Source organism: Mchenga conophoros, linkage group LG11 (genome assembly GCF_057382185.1).
Source record: "Mchenga conophoros isolate Kocher_MC1m ecotype Shallow Benthic linkage group LG11, M_conophoros_male_GT1.1, whole genome shotgun sequence".
Taxonomy (NCBI): domain Eukaryota; kingdom Metazoa; phylum Chordata; class Actinopteri; order Cichliformes; family Cichlidae; genus Mchenga; species Mchenga conophoros.
The window spans coordinates 21594525-21610712 of NC_140536.1; the positions used below are offsets into that span (position 1 = coordinate 21594525).

At 38.7% G+C, this 16188-nt stretch overlaps 1 protein-coding gene across 3 annotated transcripts; it reads left to right on the plus strand.

The window, feature by feature from the left end:
* The first annotated feature begins 588 nt into the window (after positions 1–588).
* thrap3a (thyroid hormone receptor associated protein 3a) lies at positions 589–16151 on the plus strand. 3 transcript variants are annotated; one of them, XM_085291441.1, is made up of 11 exons: positions 589–747; positions 5641–5785; positions 8221–9132; positions 9752–10423; positions 10522–10694; positions 10886–10997; positions 11280–11364; positions 12541–12722; positions 12831–13020; positions 13152–13295; positions 14712–16151. In XM_085291441.1, exons 2-11 carry the CDS (start codon positions 5664–5666, stop codon positions 14949–14951), a joined length of 2832 nt encoding a protein of 943 aa, XP_085147567.1. In that variant the 5' UTR covers positions 589–747; positions 5641–5663; the 3' UTR covers positions 14952–16151. The 3 variants fall into 3 exon arrangements, with proteins under 3 accessions (XP_085147567.1, XP_085147568.1, XP_085147569.1); XM_085291442.1 differs by lacking the exon at positions 589–747 and adding an exon at positions 5389–5554; XM_085291443.1 differs by lacking the exons at positions 589–747; positions 5641–5785 and adding an exon at positions 7114–7190.
* The last annotated feature ends 37 nt before the right edge of the window (positions 16152–16188 follow it).

Consider the following 16188-nt stretch of genomic DNA (forward strand, 5'->3'; position numbering starts at 1 on the left):
AAGACAGCTAAAGTTGGAATATGTATCCAAGTGGTCGACTTTATGATCCACCACATCCATCTTTTAAATCATCAGTTATTGCTGCGAAAAGGGCAACTTTTTTTAAAGGAGTTTTTTAAAACCAGACTGATATTAGCGGAGAATTATACGGTACCGGAATGATAAAGACACAGGCAGCACACATCACTTCATAGTATTACCTGTTCAGGCTCGCTTGAAAATACAAGCAGTAGAAAACAGATTTCAGTACTCATGCTGTTAACTAGCTGGTTAGCGTTCAAAACGAGTGATAAGTCCCTAAATGAAGCCCCCCCGGTCAAATATAAGACCTGCACAGTGGAGTTATAATAAACTGTAGGAACACAAGCTTAGCGCAGTGAATTGTAGTCGTGGATTAGGCTTTAGTGACAAAAACGATCGTATTAAAAGGACAGCAGACATATTAGCCTAATCCTAACCCACTGACTACAGAACTCCAATCTCATTCACTGCAAGGTAGCGAAGGTGTTTTGACAAATCGTGGCGAGAAGGCGGAAGGAAATATGAACCTCTGAGCAGCACGGAGCTGTCACACACCCTCCCTCTAAACACCGCAGACACACACACACACTCATACACACATACACACCGTCGGGTACAATAGAAGAGACGAGTTCGCCAAGGAGTAAAAGCCTGCACTCATTTCTACTATATTTTACCAGGGTTCCTGAATGTGACGCGACAACACTGAAATATAACGCCGACCCGGTAAGTCTTAGTCTTTCCTATTTTTTAGCAACAGTTTTTTGAAGAGCGAATAGAGGTAGTAGAAATATTATAATTTTCAGAGGCAGTGAAGTGTAATACGATACAATACAGTAAGTGAAGGGGAAGTTGAGCAGCACATGAATCATCTGTCGCAACAAAAAAAGAAAAAAACTATGAATTTCTTTGCCGCGAAGTGAAGTTCCTTCTCGGCGAATAAACCGCCATTTCAAACAAGGCTGTAAATATTAATTAAGCAAATAAAACATCAGAAGTCTATTCCTTATCACGATGTACTGTCTTTCTCTTGGTTTAAATGACCAATTTTTCTGCGTATATGAATGTTTTCTAGGCCACAGAAATGCATTGACTGTCTCGTTGAGGATATGCCTCTCACCCCTGTCACTAAATGATCTGAAGATGCATATAGTGGTTGTCACTGTTAGAGCCCTGAAGCCTTTTTTAGGTTCCCAACGTGCGTCCTCAGACCACCATAGATTTAATGGGGACTTAAAGTAAAGTGAGCCATTTAATTTCACCAGATGACTGACTGTTGTCTTTGGTGGTTAGCCCAATGAAAGAATGACTTTTGTGATTACACGTTTCTCTAAGCTGTCCCTCCACCTACAGTAAACAGCTCCAAACTGGAATCAAGCCTGCCAAGTCATATATAGCAGAAAGAACTGCGTCTGTAGTTGTCTGTTTGGGGTTTGAGATCCAGCTTGAATCTATTTCTATGGACCACAGAGGCAAAAAAAAAAAAAAAGGTTTGAAAATACTACCAAGCCTGTATCCTGCTGTACTGTGGCATCCTCTATGAGGTTGAGCCTTCTTAGCAAACAAAGCACACATACACACACAGACACTGACAACACAAAGGTGTGCCGTGTCCAAATATGCTGTCCGGGAATAACATGACATAACAAATAATTTAGTTTCCTTTTCGATATTGTGTGAACTCTATCTCTGTGATTGCCATCACTGTGGTGGCTTCTTTTATGTTGTATTTAATGAGCATAGAAACTACTACTTTTTACAGATTGCTGTAATAACCTTTGCTCAAATAAATTAGAAATGAAAACATTCTACCACTTAATTAACAACAAAAACAAACGCAGTGCCGCTGGATTTGTATGGAGATTCCAGCCCACAAGAACATAAACAACAGCTGAGTGTATTTTGGAAATATAAGGTAAATGTATAACTCATGATTTTCCAGGCTGGTCCCAACTTACCAAAATAGAGAGGACCTTTTGCTGATGAGCTCCCCCTTGTATGCGGGAGAGGTCCATTACTGTGGTGATGACAGACAACTGCAAGCATGTGATTGTAAGGATGCCACTGTGACACTCTGCCGTCTGCCATTTTTTTACAGGCAGGAGTATATGTGCCAAAAACGCTATTCAGTGGCATTTGTTAGTCTCTAAACTACCGATTGTTGTCATGACAGTATAACTGCACGAAAAAAATACTTTAAAACAAAATTTCCCCCTCGTGTGACGTGTGTTTAGTGCTTTGCAGAAAGCTAGCTGAAGCTGCTTGTGGTAAAGCTCAGTGCCAAGTCGAACAGCGTCCTGATCTATCGTTGTTGATCATTACTAGAGAATAATGCTGCAGGAAATCTCATTTGTCTTTCGAGCAGCAACAGTAGCTCCTTAATGACAAACAAATGTCAGACAACTGTTAGAGAAACAGTCTTTCTCTTTTTTTTTAAGATATTAACCTCCTAAGAAAGCGCAACTATTAATCCCAAACTTAAATTGTGCTGCCAGTGACTTTGTTATCCATCAACTGCTCTGTGAAGCGCCTGGAGGGAATACTAAGAGGGACTGCCACACGTCAATAACCAAACACTGTACCAGTGACAGTTGCTGTGGCTTTATCAGAAATAGAGAGAAGAGTGTCTTGGGGGCATATATAGATAGCAAATGTGATTCCAGCTGCCACTGTGGCATGGTAGTCTTAATGATAGGGCAGATGAGTGAGCGTTTCTTCTCATATGCTTTGAGCTATGTATCATGTTGCTGTACCATTGTTTATCAGAGCTACTTTTGCTGTTATATGAAATAAACAGCTGATGAGGATTACACAGCTGTCATTCACTGCTCCAAGGGGAGCCTTAATAGCATGTGTGTTTGTGTGTGTGTGTATCCACATGAATACCAGACAGTGTTAAACAGACATTTTAATGTTTTTCGAGCACGTCTATTTAGCACATCGTTCTACACGCGCTTCACCATCATTGCTTCTCTAGCAGTTGGACTGCAGACCTGCTTTTCTAGTTTTGCATGCTGTTCCTGTTGAAACCAGTAAGACTCAGGTTAGACCTTAACCTTGAATTTGCTTATGAGCAAACAAATAATGAAAATAATCTAAGTTGTTGACACAAATGTAGTGGCTATGTCAAATAGATAGATTCATTATTAGGATATGGATGAGGAAGCAGACAAAAACATACTGGTAATAACATTTGTGTGGATTTGCATGCATGTGTGTCAGTAAGAGTAATGGTGTTCAGAAATCTAGTAGTTAGTGATTAAAGGCCTACTGCCTCCTGCCTTTCCAAGAGGGTGCAATCTCAGTGATTAGACTGTCGACCACACATTGTGGAGCACAGACAGCTGCAGCTGGTTATCAATTGAACTTTCAGGGTGACGCTATCAAAACAGATCTCGTTGTCTTATTCTACCAGCTACAGGGAAAAACAATGTTATGGTCACACATCTAATTTTATGCATACGTGATGCTGAAATTAGGTTGTGGTGTGTTAATAATGCAGTCTTAATGCAATGAGTAACCACAGCTTTGTAGAGATCTTTTGTGCATAGTTTCTGCTGAAACTCATTCAAAAGCTAATATGAAAAAGTAATTGATTTTACTGTTTAGCCACCAGATGCTGCAAAGAACCACATCTGTCTGCCTTTGCTGAAATGTGTACATTAGGCTAAACTCAGCGTTAACTCTTTATTTAGGTTGGACGTTCAGGAAATTATTGTCTGAAAGCCAAAAAACAAGCTGCCAGAAATGAGGGAAGTGGGAAGTTCATAGAGCACGTGAAAGAGTTGGGTGGGGGTGGGAGGGATTGGATCTATTTCGATACTCTCCAAAATAGTAGTGGGGATGCACGCTGGGACTACCATGTGATAGCATTCGGTGCTTTTGTAATCCATGCCATGTGTAGCTTGCAATTTCCTCCTTCCTAAATCTCTGAAGATGATTCTCATAATGAAAGATCAATTATTTGATCCCTAGCTTTTACTGTACTCTGTGGATCATATGGCACAGATATTGCCCTGTGGGCCTTGGAAGGGAATAAACTAGACTCTTACTAAACTCCTCCTCTCACTATGAAAGTGCAATTCGGGAAGTTTGCAAGCATAGCCCTGATTTCAGAAGAGTCATCCTTTGAAGTTTAATGTACATTGAGGTCGGTGTGTGCAGACCATGTAGTGAGAACATCCAGTGAGAACATCTCTGTGGTGTCGGATTCACAGCAGAGCATTAACCACAAGCAAATTTCTATGTAGCTGCAGAGGAAATCAACTGGTTTTAGCTGGGCATGGTGTAGGTTAAATATTTAACAAAGGATCGGGCAAGGGGCAAGTGTAACAGTAACGAAAGCTCTTAATAAGTTATGAAAAGGGGAAAAACAAAAAAAACCACTAAACGAGGCTTGTGTTACCATGCATTTTATGTGAATAGATTTACACTTGATTACATACGATGCTGTGGTGTAAAAATGCAAGTAGCAGCTTTTGCATTTAACATGGTTAGCACGGCTTTTATGACTTCCTCAAAATAAGCCCTTGTACGCAGCATCTCTAGCACATCTTAATATATAAATGTCTCTATATTTCTATATTTTATATGTATATGTATATTTATACCTATATTTATATTTATCTATTTATCTTAATATTTATGAATATCTCTGTTTCTACACTCATTTTATATGAGTGCTTGATGTTTGTTGTATATTTCATACACTCAGTGAGTCTGGTCAACATATACAACATATCTCTCTCTAACTATATATATATATATATATATATATATATATATATATATATATATATATATATATATATATATATATATATATATATATATATATGTATATATGTATATATATATATATATATATATATATATATATATATATATATATATATATATATATATATATATGTTGTATGTAGGTATATTTAGAGGTATGTTAGTGTCAAACACCCAAAGGAATACAAATAGTACTGAATTTGGTGGTTTGTCTTCTCGATTATTTTGCCTTATTAAAAAACTGGCAACTTTTTCTTCTGCACAGTCAACTGAGACACAACATTTCTGTCACCAGTTTTAAGTTATTTTATGTTGCTCTGCAGGTATTCTGTGATAAGGAAATTGAAAAACAATCTATCATACTAATAACTGTATATTATATTATTATTTATCATAATAATATTATATTATCATTATATTATTATTTCTGAATAATTGTTTTATAATATTTTTGGTTAGCTGAAAAAAAAAAATAGTCAGGTGACTGATAGAAGACAGCCCTCTATGCAAATGATGAGTGAGATAAATAAAACTCCTTCTGTTTAAACCTTACACTATTACAGATTGGCCTCTTCCTTTTTCACAGCTGTTGTTTTTCTTCATGCAGCTTTTTCTTTAAGACTGTTTTTGAAGCTCATTTTGGAAGGTTTATCTCTGTTGGACATTTTCATTTAAGGGATTTTTGACCCAGCTTTCCTGAAATTTGTTTATCCTTTCTTTTATTGTTCATCCAATTGTTCCTGCAAATGAACAGGTGATGTCATAATTCTTTTTTAAACAGGCGCACCGTATACATATTCAGCAATCCTAACTTGACTGTAAAACATTTTTGTGTCACAGCTAGAGGTAGGCTGAGTGCAGTGATGTCCAGATCCACAAAATCAGCCTCGAGATCTCGGAGCCGCTCGAGGTCCAGGTCAAGATCCCGTTCCACCTCCCGCTCCAGGAGTCGCTCCAGGTCTCGGTCCAGGAAGCACCGCTATAGGTACGGGCGATCTTCCGTTTGCAACAGCTTGTTAGCGGATAACATGCATTTGCCTTGATTGCTAAAGTTCCACCCTAGTTGCCAGATCTGTGTTGTTAAAGTAAAATTTAAAAACTCATTCTTGAGATCCATTTTCATCTGTTTTGTGTAGCAAATCTTATTGTGGCTGACTGGAAACACACTGTGTATTTTTGTGTATCTTTGATTGCCATCTGTAGGATTTAAAGAGTTTGGTTTTCACATGAATAGACAGAGCTGGTGGAGCATATTAGAGCCTTTGAGTCCTACCCAAACTCTTGAGTCAGGCTCTGTATCCACAGGAAATTAATATTTGAGAGTTCAGCTCCCGGTTAGTGAATTTAGTTAAGGTAGTCTAATATAATATTGCACAGTGGCATATGGGAATGTTTTGTACCACATTTCACAGTATTTTGAAAGGCATTTTGTTGATGTGCTTTTATTTCGTGAAGCTTTGACTGAAGGGTTTTCTGCTGACTTTGATGTGCTTTCGTAAGAAACAGTAAGGCTTCAGTCTGATGCCTTTGCCGCTACTGGTAGAGTGACGCCCGGATGGCAATAAAATGACAGGCTAGCTCATTTCCTGGCAGTGTTACAGCTTGTATTAAAATTAGCATAAATAAGAGTTATGGAAGGAATTTAATGGTCTACTCTTCCTGAAGCTACCTTGCACGTGTGCAAATGGCTTTGTGGGAAGGCAAAACAGGACTGGAAAAGTGTGAATGCACACCTTTGTACAAGTTTGAAAACAACAAAAATGTAAATACAAAAACAGAAAAAAGCATATCCCCGCCCACCCTCTGCGCACACACACACGCACGCACGCACGCACAAATAAATAGTTAATTTCCTGCATGTTTTACATGGGCAGCATGTTAGAACAAGAAACAGTTGTCAGGTTAAAGAGCATTTAAAGGTGCAGGTTTGACAGTGTGCTGGGTGGAAACATGTTGTCAAATGTTGCCAGTGCGAAGCTTAAACTCTTTCTTTCCAACATTACCTGATCTTGCTATAACACACTTAATAATTAGAGCCACAGTTTACAGAAGTACATGGTCTGAGCTCTCGCTTGGCCGATTTTTTACTCACTGACAAGTCATAGCAGGAAGCTGAAAGAAAATAATATCCACAACAATTTGGTGGAACAGATTTGCCATGTGTGACACAATATTCTGTCATTAATCCTCTCCAAACGTGCTGAAAAGCCCTTTTAACTGGCAGGCATAGAGTCAAAGAATTCAGGCAGTAGTAGATTTCCCACCCTTATACGGTCCATGTGACTCCCTGTTCCACCAGAGCTGGGCAGAGGAGATGCAGTATTTGTAGCTCGCACTGTGCAGTGCTGCTCATTGCACTGCCTCTGTATTCCAATGAGAAAGCACACTAGGTGAGTTACATGCTTCTCTTATTTCTTTTTTTTTTTAAATTTAAGTTCATTTATCTAGTTTAGTATTATGTTTGCATGTACTTTGGCACAGCTTTAATTCATTAATCTAGACTTTTGCTCTGCAGCATTTTTTAGATTTTAAATTATTTGTAAATCACTTCATACTCTTAACATTTTAGGAGGGTGGTGGTGAGAAATGCATCCTTTATAAAAGCTGCTGAAGATGCAGTTAAATACAAGTAGCAGTAGATACTTTGCACTACTACTTTGAAGTCTGAAACAGTTATACTCTCAAATATGACAGTGGACAGCTGTGGACACAGTGTTGAAATGTACTTTTAAAAGCATGGTGTTCTGATTAAATTGCTGATTTGAGAAAACTGAAGAACAGACTGTTATAATCTGAAGCCCTGGTAAAAAGTCAAGGCTAGCACGCTGTGGAAGGCTTTTTATTGGAAGTGCAGCAGCGCCACCCTGTGGTCTAATCTGACCTTGCAGTATGCTCCGCAACATGTTGTGTTCTCCATGTGTTATCATAATAACATATATTCAAGTGTTATACATCGTCACAGAATTTAAGGATTATTTTCAAAACATTTGTTTCAAAATATTAAGGATTGTTATTATTTTCAAAATGATCCTGAATAATAGGAGCTGTGTGTTTTTCTTCTGTAAACTTCCCTAGAATTTGAATAGTTATGAATAGATATGTCATTTAAATTTTTCAGACCAGCAATAAACGTTGTTTTTTTTAAACAGTTGTAAGCAATCATCCAAGTACTCCTAGTTTTGTATGTCATTGAGCCAAAGCAAATATGCTCCACCTTTTTCCCTTTTATATTAACCAAGCATCTGTCTGTCTCAGCTCTAAACTGTTAATTGTAGGTGGTTTATAGTTTCTGGTAGTGTTGTTTCACATAAGATCTACTGTTTCTATTTTGGAGGCAATACATTATTGAGAAAATGTATCTATATCAAACTCTGTAGAAATAAACGTAATGTTTTCGTTGTCTTCTTTATTCATTCACAGCTCTAGATCTCGGTCTCGGTCAAGGTCAAGATCAAGATCTTATTCTCCATCCTATAACCGGGAGAAGAAATATCCGCGAGGTTACCAGAACAACCGGGACTTCCGGGGCTATCACCGCGGCTTCCGTAGGCCATATAACTTCAGGGGTCGAGGACGGGGCTACTTCCCACGTGGACGCTACCAACGAGGTGGACGTGGCTACAATAACAACAACTATCATCAGAACTGGAAGAATTTCAGGCAGCATCCTCAAAAACAGCAACAAAATCATCAGAAACAACAACAGCAACAGCATTGGCAACAGAAACAACATCAAAACCATTCACAAGGACGCTCTCAGAAACACTGTGGGACCTCCCCTCATGGTCAATCTCACCAGTCCGACAAATCCTGTTCTCCTTTATCCAGACACTCGCAGCATTCTTCTGCCTCATCACACTCCTCCTCTCCTAAATGCAGGCCGGCCTCCCTGCTCGCTAACCAAACCTCAAAAGATGTGAAAGATGAGCAGCTGGCTTCCAAGGACGTTCAAAAGGGAGGAGAGGGAGAGGATGAGTCAGGGGAGCGTGTTGAGTTATTGGCAGGAGATGATATAGAAGGTGCTGGCGGTGGGAGAACTGAGGGGAACTGGAAAGGCCTGACAAACTACAGCAGCAGTCCAAAGAAAAACAGTCCGCTGGCAGGCTCTGCTGCTACTGTTGGTCAGAGCAGCCAAACGGCTAACCAGTCTAGCCCCACTAAAAACACAGGCATCACACCCAATGGCACCCCCACCTGGCAGATGGTGTGTGGTTCATCCTCGGCTAAAAAACCTTCAAATGAAGGTCTAAATCAAATCCTTTCCAGCTTTGACATCTCCAAAGAAGACTACCTGGATAGAGATAAAACAGCAATCTCCATTGCATTCAGGAAGTAAGACCAGTTTTATGTTTACACTCATGACAATTTTTAGTAACTTAAAACACAAATTGTTGTTTGGTTCTTCTGTTTGGAGCCTCACATAATGCAGATTGTGGATTTTTGGGTTTGATTCCATATTAATGGATAGATTAGGTTTTCCAGCAATATAGTTACAAATTAGTTAGAAATCTATTACAAATAAGTAGCCTGGCTCGGCTGTGTGTGCAGGACATGTAACAGAGTATGCATCAGAGCTGAGCAGACAGTGGTGCGACAATAAACAATGAAAAAAAGTCAACATCAGGCAAATGTACCAGAAGCCATTACAAATATACTTTTGGTAGTCCAATAATGGACAGCAGGTTCATTTGAGCTTTACTTTGGGTAAACTACACAACCATTTCATATTTGCATTTTATAAACTTTGCAAGCTTCAGCTACTGTATCCATTTACAGGAATTCTAAAGGTTTTCCAAGTGAAAACAACATCCTTCTTCTTCTTTATTTTCATTACTAAAGTGCTTCCCTGATAAAAAATGCTTATATTTCACTGTTATTTTCATTTTTGCAGCTGTCTCACAATCAGGTTTTCGAGTTAGACAGAGCTTTTTATCTCTTTTTCCTTCTTTAGGTTTTGGGAGGAAGCTAAAGCTAAAGCTAAATCTGCTTCAGAAAATGCCAGGAACGCAGAAGCAAACTGTATGGAAATGGAACAAGAGAAAGTAAATGGCAAAGCTTCTGTAGTTGTCTCTGATTCTGTATCAAGAAAATACAAAGAGGATAATGATGCTGGAGTGTCTCTGAACAGCTTTTTCAAAGCCTCACCATTTCTGTCTGCTGATGGGGAAGAAGAGGATGAGATGATCATTAAGCCTCAATTTAAATCACTTCCAAAAAATTGGAATAATGGAGAAGTGTCCTATAAGCCAAAGACCAAGGTCGCTCCATCAGCCCGAGAACAGTTTGAAGAGTGCTTTGCGAAATGGCAGAAGTTTGCTAATAGTGACAAAGATGCCACGGCAGAGGAGCTTTATCTCAGTGGAAAGCAGGATAAAACAGCAGCCACTGCCGCTGCCAAAAGGGAGTTAACGGGAAAATTCAAAGAACTGTCCCCAGACTTGATTTGTAAAGCCAGGAAGACGGCAGAATCTCTATCTATCCCATCTCCTACACCACCATTGCGGAGGAACTCTGACAGAGACACGTTTGAGGTCAGAGTAGAGGACCCGCCTGTCATGTCCTCAAGAAAACAGGAAGCAAAATTTAATGTTAGAATGGATTTCCTTGGAGATAGCCTGATAAGGTAAGCCTTGTTCAATAGGTTCAATAATTCTTTTTTTTAATGTTATGTCATTATTCATTCAAAAGAAATTCAAGAGACTAAAGAACTTATCATTTCAGTTCGTCAGATCTTTTAGCTGAAGAGCGACAGTTGTCTCAGGACCTTGTGCAGTCCTCTAAAAAAGATCAGGAATTTCGCTCCATCTTCCAGCATGTAAAGGCTGCACAGTTACAAAGAAGTCCCTCTGAGCTGTTTGCTCAGCACATTGTCACCATTGTTCACCACATCAAAGGTGAGTCTTCTGTGTCTAAACCATATCGAGCGATTGCAAATCATTACCCTCGATACCCTCTATGATGCAAAATTCATAGAAAATTCAAATATTTTGTCTTGACTGATTTTCAGCATTATTATTCACAATGGCCTCTTGAATAAAATGTGACGTAACCATAGCTTTTGCTTCTTACTTTGTTACCAAATCAGCTCAGCACTTTCCATCTTCTGGCATGACTCTAAATGAGCGATTCACCTTGTACCAAAGACAAGCTGCAGAGAAGGAAATGATGAAGCCAAGAAAAAGTCCAGAGATACACAGGTAGAGTCGCCTATTGAGTGACCCCTCTCACCTTCAGTGTGCTGTGGCTTCACCTCCTCTTTTAACAGCTTTCAGGTATTTTTTCTCACCTTTCCTCCCTGATAATCTACAGACTATCTTGGCTTATTTGTTCTCATGCTTGGTGGAGGTCAGTTTTACTTTCCCAGCAGTTTTCTTTTTTTCTGTTTCGTGTTGTCTTTCCAGTTCAGTGTTGCTGACCGTTTGTTTGTTATGGCACGTGTCTTGCATTTCTTTTATCCCATCTTGATTTCTTTCTTGCAGGCGAATCGATGTTTCACCAAGTGCTTTTAAGAAACACCCTCAACTTTTTGAGGCGATGAAAAGCTCAGAGGATGGCACTTACAAGGTGACTGAACATTTTGACGTATGAAGTATATTGGAATAAGACAACTTCAAACAAGTGAGAAAGCCACATGCCTTTAGACTGCACTCTCTGAAAGCCCATGGCTTTCCTTGAAGGGAGATGCTCAAGTCTAAGAAAAGCAAATGCAAAATAAGGCACTTTGACTTTGCTGTTTGTTATATCGCCTCACATGGTGAATGGGTTGTATTGTGGGCACAAGCCTGACCAAGGCTAATGAATCAAATAAGGTCAAAAATGGAAGCCTCAGTGCCAAAGCTGTTCAAGGGACTCTAAGCAATCGTCTTCGTAAGTATTCTTTTAAAAAAATAAGGAACGGAAATAACCAACAGCAGGCACTTCATGTGCCTGTGCTTACGTTTACTTGCTTAACATTCTGAGTAAACCATCATAGTATTTCTTTATTGATGCGCATGGATACATCTGGTCAGCTCTCAAACATGCAGAGGAAATACTAAGTACTGAGTAAACTGAAATTAGCATGAACAATCACATGCCTTGTCTGTCACTGTTGTGAAAGAGCCAAACTGGTGGTTTTGCATGTTTTATCCATGTTTACACTTCGGCATTTTTCCCACATGTTTTCCAAACCCGATTTCTGATTTCTTCCTGCCATCCATTGGTGTTGGTTCATGATACTATATGATAAGATATGACATGATTTCAACTTGTTATGGCCTGAAAGTTTAACAAACCTTTGTGTTTTGAAAAACACGAGTATGTGATGTTGCTGAAGTTTAGGAATTTAAATATGTGAATCTGTTGCTGGATATTTTATTGCTGTTGAATAGATTGGATGGATAAGGCTAGCTACATGTTAACTGTGCTGAACCACCTATCTAAAGAAATTATGAAGACTTTTGTGACCAGGAAGTCATGTAAAATTTGATCATCAAAACATAAGATTTGGAAAAGTAGATGTTTAGGAAACACTAAAAACATGCAAAACTACTGGCTTGGCCTATTAAATGCACTCAAAATTCCCTCAAAAATAGCTTGGTTTTATTCATGCCAGCTGGTTGTCACCTGGGTTTTTGCCCTTTTTCCCTGCACTTCACTATTTAGTTTACAAATCCGCTTAGCTCAGAGAAGACTGACAGCCCTCCACATGCTAATCCAAAGTCTATCCACGACATTGTGTTCTGTTTTAATTTTGCTCAGGATGGAGGGGAAAAAATCAAGGGTGACCCAATGGACCTTCGCTTGGATATTGAACGCCGTAAAAAATATTCGACCCATGAAAGATATTATAACGAGGATCAGGGAAGAGATGCGGGAGATTCCCCAGATTCTAGCAGAGAGAGATCTGTGGAAAACTTCCATAAATACCACAAGAAATCAAAGTATGCACAATTGTTCTGTACTTGTATCTACCATTATGATGACATAATCATCTTGCACTATAAACAGCTGCATGTAAAGAATTTGCTTGCATGATAATCCTTGTGCAGGAAAAGCAAGAAGAAGAAGAAACGTTCTCGCTCCACTTCATCCTCATCTTCCTCATCCTCCAAATCTAACAAAGATGAAGGTTTACCCCAAGAGAAACCTGATTCAAAAAATGGAGACTTTAATAAAAACCGACTGGGCCAAAGGGAATCATCAGGTTCAGCTGAAAGTGGACATCCACATGGAGGATTTGTAAGGCCAATAAAAAGCTTGATTTGTTGTAATATCTACAATATAATGTAAAATTCCCATCATAGACAGTTTGCTATGTATCGCTATGTATTGCATATTTTGAGCATTTTTTTCTTTTTCTCCAATTATAGCAAGTAAGAATACGTGGAAGGAACTGGAGCAAAGGGAACTATCAGGGTAACATTTCACACAGTAATCCTGTAAGCATGGTTGTACACCAAAAAAGTGAAGACTGGAACCCAGAATATACTCCCAAGAGCAAAAAATATTACTTGGTAAGGTTTTCTCATTCCTCATCTCTTTCCTTATTTTGTCAACCTTGATTTCTGAAAATATTTAGAGGCTGTGTTAAATGTAAACAATAGAAGCATATAATTATTTGCCAAACATTTAAACTGCACATCTAGTGAAAACTGAGGGTCTGAAAAAATGCTGAACAATACATACAGGTTTTGAAGCAATGTATGGTACCACCCAGGCACCATTCTGTTTATTAATAGCAGCATGGCTCCACAGTAAATCAGTCCCGGTGCTAAAGCGGCCTGGCTGCATTCCACATCTATTCGTCCGACATGTGGAGCATTATGAAGCCATGAATATGACTAAGGAGGACTAAACTGTTGACCAGCTGGAATTATATATCAAGCAGCTGCCAAATGCTTAGAATGGTTGTTAAAAGAAGAGGTGATGCAAATGGTGGTAAACATGTCCCTGTCATGATTTTACTACATTGTTGGCATCAAATTCAAAATGTGAAAATCTGTCCATTCAGCCATCCATCAGCTTAACCACTTATACCTCAGTTACACTGGGTTATAGACCTGCCAGTAACTTCCTGGCAACCACTGGTCACTGTGGAAAAATGTGCATTCCCCAACAAGTTAACAAGTGGTTGCTGGTGTCATTGTGAAATCAGTTGCTAACGACCCAATCATGCAGGCCTAGAGCAGAGTCGTCAACCCCTTAACTCACCAGGGAAGAAAATGTATCTTCTCTAGCTAGTTGGTGAGTGGTTGCATGCAGTCACTCAATGAAAGTAAAGGTGCTTTCAAAGAAGGCATGGTGCCCTACCAAACAGCTTTAGTATTGTTCTTATGTTATTGTATTGCATTTTGCACACCTCTGTTGCTTGTGAAGCTTGCACACAAGAATTTCACTCGCATGTGCTGTACCAGTGTACCTGCACATGTGATGTGAGAATAAAAAGTGATTTGATTTGATATTATGAAGTTGCCACGGTGACCTGTAATTTGCTTGCCAAACCACAAAGCGACTGCTAGCTGAGAAGTAGTGAAATTGTTAAAAGTGCAACAAAAATCCAGAAACATCTGAATCCTTAAAAGGAAAGTTGTTCTTGTTCTTCAGGTTTGCATTGCTCTTTTTCACTAACACTCAGCAAGTAGTAACGAATGTTCAGTCTTCAATGCAACTATGAGAAATTGCTATAGTCTGCTAGTAACCATAAGGGTCACAGGGAGATTTCTGGTGTAGCACCCTCTTTGTGGCTGATTTTACCTAGCGACAGCTAGCAGCCTGGTTAGTAAATAAACTGACTACTCTCTCCTTTGAATGGTATTTAGCTGATCATAGGGCTAACATAGATTTTTCAAAAAATTGTTTTTCAGCTTCAGCATTTAATGTGTTGAATTTGAGCCTTGACATATGTCTCTCACATTCTCCCACATTTTTAGCACGATGACAGAGATGAAGAGTCAGAATCCAAGTGGACAGACAATCGAGGTCGAGGGAGGGGAAGTTTAACTCGCGGAAGAGCGAGGTTCCTTATCCGCAAAGCCACTGGAGGTCCCAATATCATCTATCCAAAATGGGGCCTCGATAAATTCCAGGTCAATGACGAGCAAGGTGGCATGCAGAGAGAAGAGACAGAACAGGACCATAAAAGGGCAGAAGTTGATGGAGAGAACATCTGAGTAGCAAAGGAATCTGCAGAAAATCGTATCTTCTGTGTTCTCACAAGATCTGACTGAGTGATTTTATCCAATGGATCAATAAATGCAGATTAAATGTTTTAAGATATTCCTATGAAACATATTACTTTGTTTTCATTTCTTCAGACTTGACACAACCATTTCCTACATCAAGACTAGTAAAAGCGCTGTTTAAGAGTGAAATGCAGTTTCTTGTCAAGTTTAAAGTTTTATGCTTTTGCTTTATTTTGGTAAATTAAAATCTCTTTCACGCAGCATTATATTAATATTTACACTTTTTTGGTTAGGATGGTTAGAAAATAACTTGCAATTTTGAATTAACACAAAAAAGAACTGCACATTTTTGATCAAATCAGTTAGGCAACAAGATAAATTATTGTACTGCAAATATATTAAAATCTAATTTAATTTGCAAACAGTGACTATATGTTATGTTTTTCTGAGCTATGTCTCAGCAATAAGTATGTTGTTGGTGATGACATAAAACACCACAGTCCAGCCAATTTGGCAGAAATAACACTGATCTGACAATGGGACCAAACTGCACAGGGTCATAGATTGTGCCCTGCAGTCTGTCATTATAAAGCATACAACCATTTTACAGCACTAGCTAAAAGCCTTTTAACAAGCTTGTGAAACATTTTACTATCCGAATAGTAGCTTTAGCTTGTTTTTGGATACCACTTTAGTGTATAATATTGATAGTGATTTTCTTTCTGCAAAGACTTTAATTTTGGTATTTGTACTTGGCCACGCAGGATTCTGACTTCGATTGTAACAGAGAATTTGTTTTCACTGCTATAGATTGTATTGTCATTTTTATGTTTGCAAGCTTTTATTTAACCAAACAGATTTTAGCAGTGATGCTAACTGTGTGCAACTGTTAACGCAATGAGAGAAGTAGTTAAAAATTTTAGTATAGAGTCTATCCAAGTTTGTAAAACAGAACAGGAATGTTTATTCTGTGCATATCAATGTTATTTGTTTCTAGGCTCATTTATGCAAGTACAAGTATACCTTGCTGTGGGTGCACTGGTCTTACTTGCGTATGTTATAGGCCTACAGATTAAAATTTTAAGGTTGACTTCTTAGGGAATATTGCATATTTTAAATAGTTGTGGTCACTGTTTTTGTTTTTGTTTTCTTAGAGACTGTAAATTAAAGAAACACTGATTACTTTGACATTTGTCTGTATGTGTCTTTAATTAAAAAGAATCTT